The sequence below is a fragment of the Schistocerca gregaria genome, chromosome X (assembly GCF_023897955.1).
Source record: "Schistocerca gregaria isolate iqSchGreg1 chromosome X, iqSchGreg1.2, whole genome shotgun sequence".
NCBI classification, from domain to species: domain Eukaryota; kingdom Metazoa; phylum Arthropoda; class Insecta; order Orthoptera; family Acrididae; genus Schistocerca; species Schistocerca gregaria.
Genome location: NC_064931.1, coordinates 678,397,190 through 678,414,675, shown reverse-complemented (window position 1 = coordinate 678,414,675; position 17,486 = coordinate 678,397,190). Strand labels below are relative to the sequence as shown.

At 35.7% G+C, this 17,486-nt stretch overlaps 1 protein-coding gene across 2 annotated transcripts in view; it reads right to left on the bottom strand.

Moving 5' to 3' along the window:
- Nucleotides 1–754: 754 nt before the first annotated feature.
- Nucleotides 755–17,486, bottom strand: part of LOC126297861 (ribonucleoprotein PTB-binding 1-like) — a 309,116-nt gene continuing 292,384 nt past the window's right edge. The window contains exons 5-7 of one of the 2 annotated variants that reach the window (XM_049989142.1): nucleotides 16,837–16,930; nucleotides 15,454–15,890; nucleotides 755–4,077 (exon numbers count right to left, since the gene is read on the bottom strand). In XM_049989142.1, the coding sequence (XP_049845099.1) occupies nucleotides 3,070–4,077; nucleotides 15,454–15,890; nucleotides 16,837–16,930 (1,539 nt within the window). In that variant the 3' untranslated portion in view covers nucleotides 755–3,069. The remainder of the gene's footprint in view (nucleotides 4,078–15,453; nucleotides 15,891–16,836; nucleotides 16,931–17,486) is intronic. The other variant, XM_049989143.1, reaches the window with a different exon arrangement.

The window sequence follows — 17,486 nt, the reverse complement described above, 5'->3', positions numbered from 1 at the left end:
ATTACTTAAGAAGAAAAGTAAAAGTGGAAAGTATATATAAAAGAATGCACCATTCACTATCTTCCTTTCTTTTTTTTCCCCAGAAGACTGAAAATACTCTTTACGTAAGTTTTACTGGCACATAGTTTATTACCTACCAAAAAGAAAATTCAAAACCAGTTTGTGCAATCAGTACCACCACAATTAATCTTGTACATGATTTATAACATTTTTTGTGATAACAGTTATTACTCCTCAACTGATTTGTCAAATGTCACTGATTATGCAAAATGCCAGTGTAAAGGATTTTTTATACTAGTTCAAATCCTCCTTGCAACAAATGTAGATACTGCTTTCTAAGGAATGTATCATCATGAACTACATGCACAGTTCCTGTATGTACCTGCTCTAGTATGAGCATGTGGCAGTCCAATAAATGCTTAAAAATAAACGTGTTACAACTAGGAGGAGGGAAGGAAAAAGGGGAGGATTTTGTTTTTGTTTCTTTTTTTTAATACCATCTATACTAAGTGACTGCTTGAACCTGGATACCTGAGCTGAAATTTACATGCTGCCATTACTGGGCATGGTTAAATGGAATTAACTGAATCACATGTTAAAAATATTCAGAATCAATTCCACTTAGAAAAATGGATTTCCTTATATTTGGAACAAAGTGTATGGGAACTAAGCGGTATTAATAATTTGCAATCTGACGGATATGGTTTCAGTTGAATAAGTGCTGTACACTTGTGGAAATTACTATATAAAGACATGTTACTGCAAGTACTTTTATTGAGATTCAGCACATTGCTAAATGACAGATATAATAAGAATGAGAAAAACAATAAATAATTGAGCTACATCATTTTCTAAAATATTAAGCACTAATGTGTTACACAGATAATGCTGGATACAGCAAAAACACATTGAATATCACCACACTTATTTGCTCATAACAAAGAATCAAAATCATTTCCTTTTTAAAGGAAATTTATAAATCTCATACAGAAAATTGTAGAAACCCCTTATTAACTGAGATTTCCTTGAAAGTTCAGGATAAATCATATCAAAAAGTCACATACAACTACGTTTACATAACGACAAATCTCTGAAAATGCCATGTAACAGTCTAAGTGGAAAAACAAATGCGACAAGAAATATGAGAAAACAGATGCCTTCAGAATATTATTTTCCTGATGAGGGCATTCTCTTCACTTAAAAATAAATCTGTAATGGAACAGTATTAGTAGAAAGTCAAGTGACTGTGGTACATTTCAATCTCTAATTATGTTTGCCATTTTTTTTAAAAAAAAATGGCTTACAATTTATTTCAATAATTTGCCATTCTTTTGTCTCTAAATTTGAAAAGGGTAAAAATAAGTTTTAAATGGCTGATAATATTTTTAAGTTGGAGATCTCTGTGTAAACCTTGTTTACCCATCTTTTCAGTTTATTTCAGACAAACTGTTTTGGAAAATTATTCAAGGTCCAAAATACATTAAATTCCACTAATAGAAAACCACCTTTTCAAAATATCAGTCTTGAAGAATGGTCAACAGCTCAAATGAGCTTATCTTTGTACGTGCAATGAAAATAGTTCAGCAAATGCCTTTGGCTTTAATGACTTCCCTGTGCCATATGAAGGATTTCTCAGTTAATAAGGTTTCCTGTTTCATTGTGTGTGTGTGTGTGTGTGTGTGTGTGTGTGTGTGTGTGTGTGTGTGTGTGTATGTATAGTTTTTATGTATATATTTACACTCTATATGCTTTCCACACAAAAATACTTCACACATCATAGTTCATAAGAATCTGAACAAAAATTTATTTAAAAAGAAGGAACAAAATAAGAAATAAAGAAATTTTTACTGAAATAGATGCATCATAAGTTGGCTTATTTAAACAGTTAAATAGGATATTCATAAATTACTGACTGTGCATAAACTGTCATTACACATAAATATTAACATTAAACATTGTACACAACAGTCTCAAAATACTTTGATATTACGGATAAAATATTCTTTTTATATGCATCAAGCTGAATATTAAAAGACATACAAATTGTTCTTGTAATGGAAAACCATTTATTATGGTTTTTTATTTTGCCGAGAATATACGAAAAAATATAACTGCACAATAGCACATGAACAACAAATTCTAAAAGCTTCCATTCCATTAATGGTTTTCATTCTGGTTAATAAAATAAATGCTCTTCTTCAGCAATAAATTCTTTTGAAATTTCTACAAAAATAGGTTTGTATGATGATCTGTAGGAAAGCCAACAGCCTTCATGGCTTATAATGTAGTATTTTTATACAAAATCAACGATCAGTGTATTGAAAACATTATCAAAACTAAAAATTTACACTTAAAGCAAGCACATACAGCTATGCATTACCTAGCAGCTATGTATGTCTGATTACACACCCACCATACACATATTTTAAAATAAGAGGAGATAATATAAAATTTGTAACTAAAACTAGCTCATAGGTATTACAGGCACCATTATATTGAGGTAAAACGAAGATATTTACAACCAAAAACCAGAGCGTACTTTTCACAAGCATACTCTTACACAATTGCAGACAGAAGTATAGACAGGGAGAGAAGTGTCCACAGTGCATAACTGCTTTACTTTGTAGGATAAGCAGGAGAATTATTATGAAATGAAGAATATGAACAGAAGAAGATGTGACAGTCAAACAAGAAGATTAAAGACTAATAAAGTCCTTTAGTGCACATACTTCTTCAAGAGATGTAATCTAAAAAATTACAAACTCTTTGCAAAAAAATATTAATTTCATACTATCATTCGTTACACAACTTGCAACATAAATGATATTCACATCCACATTAAAATAAATAAACAATTACTAATTGCATCACAAATGAAAGGCACTTTTAAGCTGCACATTATTTGGGAGATAAGAAATCCAATCCTGTAGCAATGGAATGAACTCAGTGCTCATCTGGGGATGTGCCAATCCCCATTGCAGATTCATAGGCTAAACCGTGGAAATGAAAAAGACAGATCTCAACCTCAAGTTGTAGATCTTACATGTATTTCAGTAATAAAAATACATTTTAATTCTTCTTCTTTCTCTTAAAGTAAGAGTCAGCATAATGACCACCCAAACCTTGAGAATGCTGACCAATGTAGTTACCCTCTGGACTTGGTTCTGGGGATGGCAAAAGCCTATTGTATTTTCTTTTCTGTCCAACGGGTGTTGAAAGCCCAGACGGTGGTGATGCTATCACTACTGGACTCCCTGGGTGAGACCACAGTCCTGACACAAAACCTGAAGTTGGGAAACTTCCAAATTGAGGGGCCGGTGCTGGAACAGCTGCAGCAGGGGCTAGGAATGTTCCTGGACCCCAACCATTCTGATATGGTGATTGCCTTAATTGATTAGGTTTTACTTCCAAGAAACCTACAGGTTTTGGAGCAGGAACTGAAACAGGGCTACCTATTATAGGCTGGCCAGGGCCAACAGGAGTACTTATTATAGATGGCCGTACACTTGGGATTGGACTGCTCAGTAGTGTCCGCCCAGTCTGTGCAGAAGATACACTCATTGTTGGTGTAGGATGACTAGTAGGAACAGGGGCTACAGATATAGCCCAGCTTGGATCCTGTGCTAAATGGTTTTGAATATTTGGTACTCCCACAAATGGGAAAGGTCCTGGTGGAGGAACAACTGGAATCCCTGTTGTTCCATTACCTGTTTGTACTGCATTGGTCAGTGTTCCCAGAAGCTGATTGAGATTTTGTGCATTGCTTAATATTGTGTTAATGGTTTGCTGTAAATCACCCGGTACAGCTTCGGTAAAGCCTATCATGCTACCATTTTGCTTCATTGGTAGTTTCCCTGGTGTAACAAATTGAGTTTTCTCTGTATGCAAAGGAGCTTTCATTTCATAAATGCCTGTAGGATCCACTAACCCAACAGCAGGTTGTGGTTGTGCCTGTAATTGCCCTAAAAGACCATTCCATATGCTCATTTGGTCCATATCTTCTAAGACTTGGTGTGGAGCTACCTCTGCTGGTGGTGGGCTCATTCCACTTGATGGATTGGGAAGAAGAGGTAACTGCTGGTAAGTAAAAACAATTAATTAAAAAACAAATATTCACTGAAGACAAACTGTGGCAAGATAAATGAGCACACCCACTGAGTGGCACCACATTAAGAAGACAAAACACACACATACACACAGTACAGGAAGTGTGGCAGAAAATCTGCTAAGGCACGAGATTCAAAGTATGTCTAATTTACAGTTATACAGTGAAATACAAGAGAAATATCTTCTATAATGATCATTTTACTCACAGGTACAGCAGAAGAAGAGAAGGCACATTCTAGAATGTAGTATTACTGGTTTCTGAGCATTAATGGTAAGAAAACTCCCACTGTGTGTTTTGTCTTCTTTGACACATGCTGTTATATCTTACCGCAATGAATACTACAAAATTACTTAATCAATACCATAGTAGTATGAAATTCAATGTGAGATATTAATGGCAGTACAAAGTGAATGTATGATGTGAAACTTATGTATTTATTAAGTTAATTTAGTCACCACTATTCTAAAGAAAAAAATACCAATGCTAAAACAGGAAGAGAGGAAGACATAATTATAATTATCTACTAATAATGTTGTATACTGAGCATAGATGTTGTGAGAATAACAAAACTATGTTGTGTGTGAATAAAATATTTAACTTTTTATAATGGAAAGTATTTTATTATATCACATGGGCGAACACTAACCATTAACTGGAATATAAGTCAGGCCATATATATTCCTAGGCTCTGATACCATTTGATCCCAGATCACAGTATTTATAAAAATAAATACAGTATAACCACACTTTTACACTTCCAGAAGTAAAATCTTCCCACTGCTTACATTTTGTATTGCACCCATCAACAATGTTAATTTGCACTTGTTTTTGGGTTAAAATATTTATAATATTCCCATGGTAAGCACTTTATGAAACAATGTTCATGGAGAGAAAATGAATACAATTAACATAAAAGTATGGTAGCATGGTGTTGGCCTTAAGTAGTGTTTGCAAATGTCGTATGGTTAACTTTCTGGAGCTGTACATGCGCTATGCAGTAATTCTAAAAACAGAATAATTCATGGCAGTATTAATTTGCTGTTGCCAAGCTCTACTCAAATTGGTGGTGGTTAAGAGTAACTGTTTCAATGTAAGTCAGAAGAATGTGTGACTTCATCTGAACGTTCACTTGTTTCTTGTCACTAGCAGCCTTAGCTTTCTATAATGTGTGCTGTATGAATAGCAGTATGCTGATATTATTCTAGCTACATTGTTATAGTATTATTTCCACCCTGTGAGTATGATCATATTAGAGGTAATCCACTTACTAGTATTCATAACTAGTAATATAGTTTTGTTTATGGTCTGTACACAGATGATAGTTACCATCTGCTAGGTAAGGTTGACAATGTTGGCTGCATTGACAAAGCTGTCACTTCAGACTGAGGTGAGTCAGTTTCAATTGGCAAAGCTACTTCTGTCAGCCAGTGTGCCAACAGTTAACTGTGTGTATCATGTAACGTTGTTCATAGCCTTGTGTAAATTGTCAAAGTGTTATGTTGTTAAGTGTTGCTTTAAGTTGGAAGCTTAGAGTTTTCTGTCATAGTTTTAAGATGGAAAATACTATGAAAAGAAACAGTGAAAAACTTTCAATGGGGGAGAAAGTAAAAATTCTGGAAAACTTGAAGTTCATATCATAGAACAGGCATTGCATTACCATGGAGTATAGAGATACCATCGAGTATAGGGATACCAGTGTCTATGCTGAACACCAACATCAAAAGCAAAAGACTATTTTGGAAAGTGTAAGTAACACTGGGCCAAGTTCAGGAATGATGAAATGTCAGTTACCCTAAATATACGGAGCTGGAAGAAATTACAAAGAAATGGTTTCAGGTAGAAAGTGCTTCCAGCATCCCCACAAATGGTGTTATACTGAATGTAAGACTGGTGAAGGTGGCAAATATGCTTTTAATTGAGGACTAATTCACATCTAACAGGGGAATCAGTAGGTTCAAGAAGTGGCATACCACAATGTAAAAAACTATACATGACAAAAGAAACAATGCAAACATAAAAACCATTAGAAAATGGCAAAGTGTTACATTACAAGAACAACTTATGAAGCAGTAGAGCATAAAGGAGATCTCCAACCTAAATGAAATTTGCCTTTAAAAGAGAAACTGCCCTGATGGGTAATGCAGTAAAGTTCACCATACAGTAATGCAAGGCACAAATGTTGATGGCTAAGAAAAAAATTAAATTGTTTGCGTCTGGCACATAAATAAAACACACTGCTTCCAACATGTAAAAACATTGCCCATTAACTATAGTGCCAATGTCAAAATGTGATTAACACTGGAACTATTCAAGAAGCAACTGAAAAGCCTCAATAAAGGAATGGAAACCTATAACAGTAAAATTCTTCAGTTTATGGATTATTACCCACACATTCAGTAAGTATAAATTTATGCAATATGCAGTTGAAGTTCTTACCACCAAACTGCACAAACAAATTGCCCTCAAAACTTATTACAAGCAAGTCATTGCGCAGAAGGCAGTAAAGTGTCAATTTTATATGCCTTGAACTGTATTGCCAAGGGCTAGACAGAGGTTAAAGAGTCCACCACTGCTTTCAAAAGCAATGAAAGCAGGTTTCATTCAAGCAGACAAAAGAATTGGATCTGACGTACCAGATCTGAGTATTAATGATGACAATGAAACTGCTGTTTCACTGTGGGGAATGCTGCAGCTGGAGCACCCCATTCAGGATTTCCTACACGCTGACAACAATGTTGTCACTGATGAAAGCACATCTTTTGAAGATCTAATTGATTTTCATACACATGAAAACAATTATAATGCATGAAGTGGTAGTGGTGGTGGTGGTGGTGGTGGTGGTGGTCCTTCTGTTGCAGACATTATGTAAGTCATTTCTGTAAGACCCTTGCTCAAATTCTTGAAAACATATCCCCCCCCCCCCCCCCCAGACTGATCTGTAGTGTAGTCTGACATCTAGGTTAAGTTTCAAAGTTAAAATTTGTTAGAGAGTTGGAAAAAACAACTAATGGAATGGGAGAGGTTGCGATGGCAGACTAATTTGTAGTGTAGCCCAATCTGTATGTTCACAAACAATATTTAATGTAATTTCCAATATTTCATGCACTTTTCATTACAAAATCTAAAACAGCTACAGGAGTTCAGAGTTATAAGTTGAGCATTTTAAGTTCATCCATAATTTCACTTTTCCAACACTTCATCAGGACAAACTTTACTAAAAATAGTGCATTTGGAGTGATCTTGAATGCAATGGAACAATTAAATTGCACATCTTTATGATATGCAAGTATAAACAAAAGAACCACAAGATATGGCACCTTAGTCTTCATACACTTAAATCAACATGGCAGTGGCTTGGTATGCTACTATCTGCCTCTCTCCAAAACATATCAAATTTGTGTGATCTGTTGAGTTGAAGTGTTGGTATAGGGAAATGTCCTGTCGGTGGTTAAACTTAGGACCAGATTCAGAAAAACCTTTATTAAAAAACAGACATGTCTGCAATGAGCATTTTGATTTATATTATGTACATGTATCATACATAAATTGTTTGGGGGAGTGGGGGTGCTTCTGTGTGTAATTTTTGCCACTTAAAAAGTAAATTTCCACATTTTACATTTTCCCCACTTTTACATTTTTTTTAAAGTCCCTTGAAAAGTGTTAAAGTGGAGTCTCACTGTATTTATAATATTGTTTGAAAAACCTCAAGTTAACAACTCAGTCTGTTGCTAGTATATACCACCATAATACAGTATTTGAGCCCATCTTTAATTTATAAAAAGGATATAACATAATTACAGTTCATTTTCATATGTTTGTTCATGCAGAAGCTTCCTTTAGATGAAGCACTGCTTTAAAGTGTCTCTAATATTTCGTTGTAATTTGTTTGGTGCCTTTCATTCATAGTATTCAACATGCTGTTCTCTTCTACATAGAAGAACATACTTATTGTTATTGGTATCAGATTTCCAAACATACATTTAATATCTTGGGAAATATGCAATAAATCATATTCTTGCACAAGACATGAATTATATTTACTTCATGATATTTTCAGTACCATTATACAGAAAATTTGTTTTAAAGCATATTGCATCTTAAACAGTCACTTATTTAATATGTAATAGCATTCTTCTCTTATGAAGCAGAAGTATTTTCATATGAGGAAGACCACCACCACCGTCATCATCATCGTCCTCAATTGCTTGCTTTCAAACGGAATGTATCTTCATCTCTTGCATCTTGCAACATATGGGTTTTCAACAAGGAATAATTATACTGTGAGCCCTCACTGTTAAGTTTCATGCTATGCAAGACACTCCCCTTCCCATATTTTCTCAATAATCTCCATTTTTATTCATCTTCAATAATAGTTCTGTTCTGGGTGTTCAAAATCTGCTTTTTTGTGTCTTGTTTTTGCCATCAATCCTATTACATTCACACATAAAGCCTATTAAGAAGTTTGCAGTAATGGCCCCAGTCAGCCATGTTTAGACCTGTCCAAACATACATTCCAGTTAAATAGTAGAACTTCTACCATCAGTTCTGACATAGCTTTATGTCAGTATAGTTACTGATCAATCATCAGTAATAACTGTTTCAGTGGAGGCAAAAACTGGTGAAGAATTTTGTAGTGCAGTTTCCTTCATCTGCTGAGTGGACCAATGGTTTGAAGAAATTCCCCTGGTACTTAGAGACACTTGACCATATTCAGATGCTTTAGTGTTTCAGGACGGTAACCAGAGTTTCATTTTCAATGGTGCTGCTCACTCAGGATGACCTTCATTGATCACTGGTGCAATATCACTGCTGTAGAGGAACTAGTCCAGGAAGCTCAGTGTGTGTTGTACTGTAAGATACAGAAAATTTAAAGTGCCTTATCTGTCTGTCTGAACAGTACTTTTACATGCAAACAGTAACTTCATTATGGCAATGTTCCAACCAAGACAGAGAACAAACTGTGTGTGAAAAATAGCATGAACACCAGAAAGATAGTCTAAAAATGCCTGTCTATCAAAAAGGAAACATTTCTTGGTTTCACAGCAAGGGGTGCTGAAATGTTCAGTTCTCAAAGAAACAATAAAAAGAGCTAGAAGTGATATGAGAAAGTTGCAAAGAAACTCAGAACAGTCCGGCCAAGACTGAAACCTGAGAATGCTCCAGCAAACATTTTACTCACTATTTAACTATAGAAGGTTCACAGTTCGTCAATATCCTCCCCCCCCCCCCCCCCTTTAGTCCACAGCTCAAAGATGTTTTGTTCACATTTACAGAGACTTGGCAGAAAGGATAGCACTTCTTTATGTATAATTTGCAAGAAGCATGGGATGATTAATGTTCCGAACTACCAAAGGTCATTCACATGAAACAATTTCACAATGAGTTTGAGAAATTGGTGATATATTGATAGCAGAGAACTATTTTGAAAATGTAAAATATACGTAATTACCCTGTAAAACACTCCTGTACACTTGACATGCTGTACCTGAATGTTTAAATTTGCGTGTATCCTGGTTTAAACAGTTATGTGTAATTTTTTTAACCAGCATGGTATTTAATTTTATTTTCTCATTGACTTGGTGATATTGTGTTGCTTCAGAAATGTAAAATATGAGATAAAAACTGTGGCATGAGGACAAGAAATTACTCATCAAACAGCAGTACTTTTGAACTACAAATATTCACATAAATGAGGTGTTGAACACTGTAATTCAACATTTGAATTTAGACTTTGCGCCAGATGTCACAACACCACTGTTATCTCTCTCAGCCCTCCAGGCTGAATGGCGTCCCAGTGTAGGGAGTGCGTGTATATGTGGATTCTGACTGACAAAGAATACAGACCTGAAAGCTGAGCTATTGTTGAACAGCTTTATTATCCTATCCACTTGCCAGTACTGCTTTTATGCAGTAGTTGTGTGGCTTATATACCACCGAGAAAAATTTTATTTCTGTTTCCATAATCAATGTCCATCATTTAATTCTCTTCTTCCATTACATGCTGTGCCAACTTTTCATGCCTCCAACAATACCATATGAGCTTTTTTTTCAGTTATTCCATGGAACTTAAGATAAGTTTCTCTGCTCTATCATTCAAACTTGATATTTTAGTATGGTCTTACTGCTCAATGTTTTCCATAATGTGTTACTTTCACCAATATATGTGGTAGGCCTCCCCATTTCTGTTTGCTGCACTTTTATACCCACAGCTTGTGGTGTAGCGGTTAGCATCGCTGCCTCTAGATCTTGGGGTCTGGGGTCTGATTTCTGGCAGCACATAGATTTTCTTCATTTGGGAGCTGGGTTCCATGTTATCCTATTAATTTCATCTCACCTTCATTGACAAGCAAATAGCTGAAATGGCATCAAATACAAAGATTTGCACCAAATGGTTGAACAACAACAACAGACGGGCTCTCTCAGCCAATAATGCCATATGATCATTTCAGTTTTTCTACAAATACATTACTCTCTCCTTTGAAATTTCTTCTTGTTTCCAAAACTTTTCGCCTTCACTCCCTTAACTTTCACCACTTATTCTATCTTCTCACAGCCTACTATTATCGAATTTTAACATTAAATCTTTCGTTTTTCTGTCACCATCTATAGCAACTAGACAAAATATTTTCATCTTATTAATATAATTGGGAGGTTCCTTTACAGCAGTATCTGAAAGAGAGAGTGTAAATGGTATGAAGTATTGTGTTGTTTATAGGTTAAAGCAGCTCTTTGCCACATTCCTCTTGAAACATGCATAATGCCTCATCCTGCTGTAAGAAATATTGGAAACTGTCAAAACACTGATACATGACAAAGATTCCATCTAGTATTGGGAAGATGATGGGAAACTGTTAATGAAAAAGATACTGGTGAAAGATTTTATTTTACTTTATTTACTTTTTTACACTTAACCATAGAATAGCACATGAAATAATGTGATACTACTTGTTTCCATGAAGAGTGTTATGTATGATCTTAAATGACTACCATAGCATGCATTCAAAAGAAGACCCAAAAATAAATACTGTACTTCTTTTGCATTTGGGGAAGTGCAATAGTAAGATAGTCGAAGCACAAGAACTTCCCTTAAATTTCACATCCCTGACTTTTTTGCCAAAAGTTTGTAAGACTTTGGTTATATGGTAATGAAAGCTTGTTCTTTTTTCAAGCAAATCCCTGTTAAAGTCTTAGGATGCAATATTAGTCTAAGTTATTTCATAAGACCATACATGCCTTCAATGGAGGAACATGATAGGAAATTACATGCTACATGCAATTTCTATTTGTACGATTGCACAGTGGCACCATTCTTGCCAGCAGGTTGTATCTCAAGAAACATTAGTTCTGAATTTCCTACAATTTCTCATGAAACAATTGACCCACATTAATTTGGATTAACAGTTAAGTGATATCATTTAAGTGGAATGATTTGGACTATAATATTTTATTATTTTCCAAAACCTACAAAATCGCTGAACAATCTTCAATTTGGCGATACCCAAAATAACTATGCCAGTTGCTTTAGGAGAAGTCTAGGTTTGCGAATTTTCAGAAACAATTTCAGAGTTTCCAATTTTTTTTAAAAAAAATCAGAAATATTTTCATGTAATTTACATGGCAGAAATAACAGTAACAATGTATTCATAAGTAAGCATAACTGCAATGGAAAAACTCCAGCAACAAGTCTAGTGTACCAGACACACTACCATTACTCCAGAGCATAGGTGTAACTAAATTGAGGATAAGAGACATCACAGTGGTTAAGGCACTAAACTCAGATTCGAGAGGAGCAGAGTATAAATCCCTGACTGATCATCCAGATTCAAGTATTAAGTAGCTTCTCTAAATCAGTTTTGGTGAACGTGGATATGATTCCTTTGGAAGATCCACAATCAACTTCCTGCCTATCCTTGTCAATTCCAAGTATGCGTTCAGTCTCTAATGACCTTGCAATCAACAGATGGTTAAACCGGAATCTCCCTTGCTTTACAAGTTGTTGGTGTTGTGGTATTCATTCCAAAGGCTGGTTTGATGCAGCTTTCCATACTATCCTGTGCAAGCTTCTTCACTTCCGAATAACTACTGCAATCTATCTCAATTTGGATCTGTAATCATCACTGTGTCTCTCTACAATTGTTCCCCTACACATCCTCCCCCCTCACCACAGTAACAAACTGTTAATTCCTAGATGCCTCAGAATGTGTCCTCTCAACTTACCCCTTCTTTTAGTCAAGTTGCACCATAAATTTCTTTTCTGCACACTTCAGTTCAGTACTTCCTTAATAGTTGTTCAATCTACCCATCTAATATTCAGCATTCTTCTGTAGTGCCACATTTCAAAAGCTTCTATTCTCTTCTCTGAACTGGTTATCATCCATGTTTAACTTCTGTATAATGCTTCACTGCAGACAAATACCTTCAGTAAAGATTTCTAACATGTACATTTATATTTGATGTTAAATGTTTCCCTTGCTATAGCTGGTACTTTATATCTTCTCTACTTTGGCCTGAGGGGGGAGGTCAGGCTTAAACCACTGCCAAGAAGGGCAACATTCTCTTCTTCGAAATGACCACACAGAATAATATGAAGCAAGAAGCAACATAGATAGAAATCCCAAGGAGCCTCATTCAAAGAGCAGCTTGCAGAGATTATTCCTCCACACAGTTGATTAGTATTATACACAGTTTGTTTCATGGGGACATAAATGAACATTTTGAGAGTGTATGAAATGTTCATCTGGAATCCACCCAAAAAGTTAAAGTAGGTAATGAATATCATCATCATTAGATGATATTATGAATTATTAGAGGAGAAGTTATAAAGAAATAAATTATGTAAATGGAATAATTAAATCACCTGAACCAGATTGGTTCTCTTAACTTCAGTCATTTGAATTTATAGTGAAGAGCTGCAATGAGACACCAATATACGAAAATTTCCAAGTAAGAAATACCTTTAACTTCTCTAGTGTGTTGATGCATATCTGTATAGAATGTTAAAGATGGTCACTGAACAAAAATACTCATGGCTTGTAAGAAGGACTGATTGTGTGAAATGATGGATCAGAATATCTTCACAGTCATTTACAATATAAATACAGAATAAGAACTAAGTTTCTGATGGGATAATACTTCATATTGCACTGACATAAAGGGTGTGACAAAAAAGTATTGTCAAACTTTCAGGGACCATTCCTGACATGCAGAGGAAGGAAGTGTGATACATTGGTCTGGCAGAGCCGAAGTTTTGACAACTCCTTAACACATTACTGTTCAGATACACACAGGAGAAAATATATCAGCACAGTATAAAACACTTTACTGAATGAAATGTCCAAAAGGCACTTTGTTAGCAAGGACACATGCATCAACCTGCCACTCCATTGAATCCCTGATGTTCTGATGTATCCCTGGAGATTTGCATATTGTTGCAGAATGTTCCACTATATGGGCACCTAAGTATGTACATCTTATGCTGGGATTCAGTACAAAGAGCTGTCAAGTGCCTCCACATATAAATTTTTAGTGGGTTTTAGGTCCAGAGTGCATGAAGGTCAAGGAATTAATTGGAGCACCTCCATCTATTCATTCACCATGGAATCTGTTCTTTAGAAGCCTACAAACATTAACATGGTAATGAAGAGAAGCCCCACTGTCCATTAATTAAATGTTTAGTTCATGCTTAAAGGCAAATGTTCTAACAGAACAGATAGTGTGTTCTCTAAGAAAGCATGATAAGTTTCTCATTGAGCCTGGATACAATAATATATGGAGCTAACAGTCACCAACAATGCTGACCCTAAGACTGACACAAAATCTTTGTCGATGGCAAGAGAGCTCAATTTTCTGAGGATCCTCAACAGCTTATTGTGCTGACTGTGAAAATTGACAATCTGTGAACAGCGCAATTGCACCAAAGTGAGGATTGATGCATTGTTGAATGAACCATTCACAGAAGTATACCTGTGCAAGAAAACCTGCTACTGACAATGCCTGCACATGCTGTATATGACACAGATACAGCAGGTTCTCACGTAGCACTATCCAGACAGTTGCGTGGTTGACGTTACTTGTTGCAGCTGATTATCATACAATGACACTAGGGTTGTCATCAACTGCACGACGAAGTTTCTTCCTCTATTGTTGTGTCCTCATACTTCTAGTACTCCCCCAATCATATGTAGTTACCTTAAATGTTATATGCTACATAAGACAAAAAGCAATTGCTTAAATGTCATCCTGTTGGGGCATCATTGTTCTGGAAATCTCTTCCATACAAACACTGAGTGCCATGGCTATTATCATCTGTTAATCTGTACAGAACTTCTTTTTCTGAAATAATGGACAAGTTGCCTTAGGTACACAAGATAGAAAATGCTCCACTCAGCTTTCAGGGTAATATGTACCTATTTAGCAGATTTTACTGTGTTCTGCACAGAGAGAGAGAGAGAGAGAGAGAGAGGGAACTAAATCACATGCTTCGACTGCTCTCTCCTGTCAATTTGCTATGTGATCCACATCAGAATTTCATTTATACTTCTAATGGCATTCGGAAACTCAAAAAACAGCAAACAGTGACATCTACTGTGTCCTGTGTACAAAAAAAAAAAAAAAGACCGATTCCTTATAGTAACCTGTAATGAACATTGCAAAAATACAGCTGTCATCAAAATGGAAATAACATGAAAATCCCTGTCAAGTGGTCAGCTCAAGTGCCAAGACACATAAGACAGATGTAGCCAATTGAATGATACTATTCGGTAGCCGTAACACATTGCATAATCCAGATTCCTACAGCTTAGCTCCCTGTGGCTCAACTACTTTGGTACACTGTAATTAAATTGCATCTCCCTCCTCAAAACAGTAAATACCAGCAGCATAGAATCTAGTTTGTAACAAAAATTAACAGAAAATTCAATATAGCTACCTCTTTTTTTCAGTTGGATGACAGGATATAAGACTGATAAGGTTCAAATGGCTCTGAGCGCTCTGGGACTTAACTTCTGAGGTCATCAGTCCCCTAGAACTTAGAACTACTTAAATCTAACTAACCTAAGGACATCACACACACATCAAGCCTGAGGCAGGATTTGAACCCGTGACCGTAGCGATCGCGCGGTTCTAGACTGTAGCATCTAGAATCGCTCGGCCGCCCCGGCCGGCGACTGATAAGGATCTTAAGTGTTATATTAACAGCAAAATTATAATGAAATTAAAACTTAAAAATTTTATATTACTTGTAATTTCTCTGCTCACATTTAAAACACATGAAATATCATCATTTCAGGAAACATTTGCAGCAGACAATTTTTCTCAAAAATTCTCTGTCAAAGCTATTATCTTACCTTTTGTGGTTGTCCAGGCTTTAGATAACCATTTTTTGGCAGCTGTGGGGTGCCAGGGGCAAACTGTGGTGGATAGTGTGGCATAGGAGGAGGTACAATAGGTATTGCTGAAGCACTACCTGAGGGAGGAGGAGGTGGTGGAGGAGGGGGAGGGGGTGGTGGTGGGGGCCCACGCTTTATTAAGTTTTGTAATGTAGCAAGCATTTGTGGGTTTCCAAGAAGTGAAGGCTGACTGCTGCCCATCTGTGCCTGCATCTGAGCTGCTAGTAGAATAACAAGAGCTGCATGTGCATTTTCCGGTGCTGGGGATTGAGCACCACTCTGTGCTGCCTTCCCTTTGCTTGTCGTATTTCCTCCTGCCGGCTTTTTGCCAGCCTCACTGCCATTTTGGAGAGCCTGAATTTGTGTCCATATTATGTTTTGCAGTGACTGTGCAACTGCAACATAACCACGTAAAGCAATTAAAAAATTAAACTCTATTTCTCTAAAAGTTGCAGTTTTTGATGACACTAGCACAAATTAAAACTGTATAATAAACTATGATGTAAGAAACTTGCCACAAATAGTGAACAATAAACACTGAGTTTAAAGATTTTCTAGATTTGCAGAATATTTGCAGTAGTCTTCATTTAAAGCTCAACTGATAAAAGCAATATAGCACATTTAAGAGTATTACAGCTGTATACAAGATCAAAGAAATTAACAAGAAGACCAATTTAAATTATACTCTGCCATACTCTTGTGACAGTCCATTATCACCATAGCCCTTTTTCTTTGACAACAAACACAAATAGCTGGATTTGAAAGCAGAGGTTGTGTTAGACAAACAGCTAAGCACACAGCTAGCATCATGACACAGTAAAAACTACAGTGATTTAACTGCAGATTCATTTCACCATAGCATCATGATCAAAGCATACTTACCTGGTTACAATTAGGAAAGAGTCTCAAGGTCCTAGTCTTACCAGTATAAATAAAATGAATTACCTTCAGCACAAAAAATAGTGTTCTCCTATCTGCATGCTATCATTGAACAGTAATTAATAGTGAATTAAATGAAAAAACAAGTTGTACTGTAGAGTTAGGCAGTGAAGAAATCTGAAAATTCTTGATTAACAGCAAATCAATATTTCAGCACACCAAGAGCAACACACTATACAGTAACATCACCAATGAAACGTCTGTTTTTTATAATTATTTAGATTTTACAGTCATGAGTTATACCCTGTTGCGATCTGAAATTTATTTGAAAAGTCATGCATTATTATTATTATTATTATTATTATTATTATTATTTTATTAGCCCCAATCCACAAAATCGATTAGGTCTCATTGCACGTGGTCTTATTTCAGCACTGATTTGAAACTTCTGAGTGTACTTACACACAGGGTTTTGTTTTGCCAAGTTCTGCAGCTGTTGAAATACTGCTGGAGCAGGTGGGTCTGGTAATAACCCAGTAGCCTTGCCTCTGTTTACCTGAAAAAAGGCAGAATGTATTTCATACTAAATTATGTCATCAATAATGTGCCTTACATATGTGTAAATATCTTGGACAAAAAATTAGATGACTAAACAATTGCATGGAATATCAGTTTATTACTGCCCATATGTATTTACACTTTACTCACTGGAAGTACAGTAAGACTAAAAAGTCATCCAAAGTCTTAACTATCATAATAAAGCATTTTGATGGTTGTTACATATGACAGCCTGGTATTACCTATTGAGTACTGTTCTTTGTTCACAAATTCTTGTTATTTTCCACTGACTACAATGATGATCCATAATGAAATTGACTATTACTTGAGGTTTTGTTTTAGGTTGCTGTAAGGGTTTTTAGATATATTTGTACATATTTATATACATATACATTATTTCTATAAAATATGTGACGTGTCCTATACTGTTGTCAGAGTGGTCAAAGTAAAAAAATAATAAAATAGACATATGAGTCTCAAATTCATGTGCTTCCATTTAGCTGAAACAGATAGTGTACCGTAACACAGCAGAATGAATTTTCAGTTATATCAGT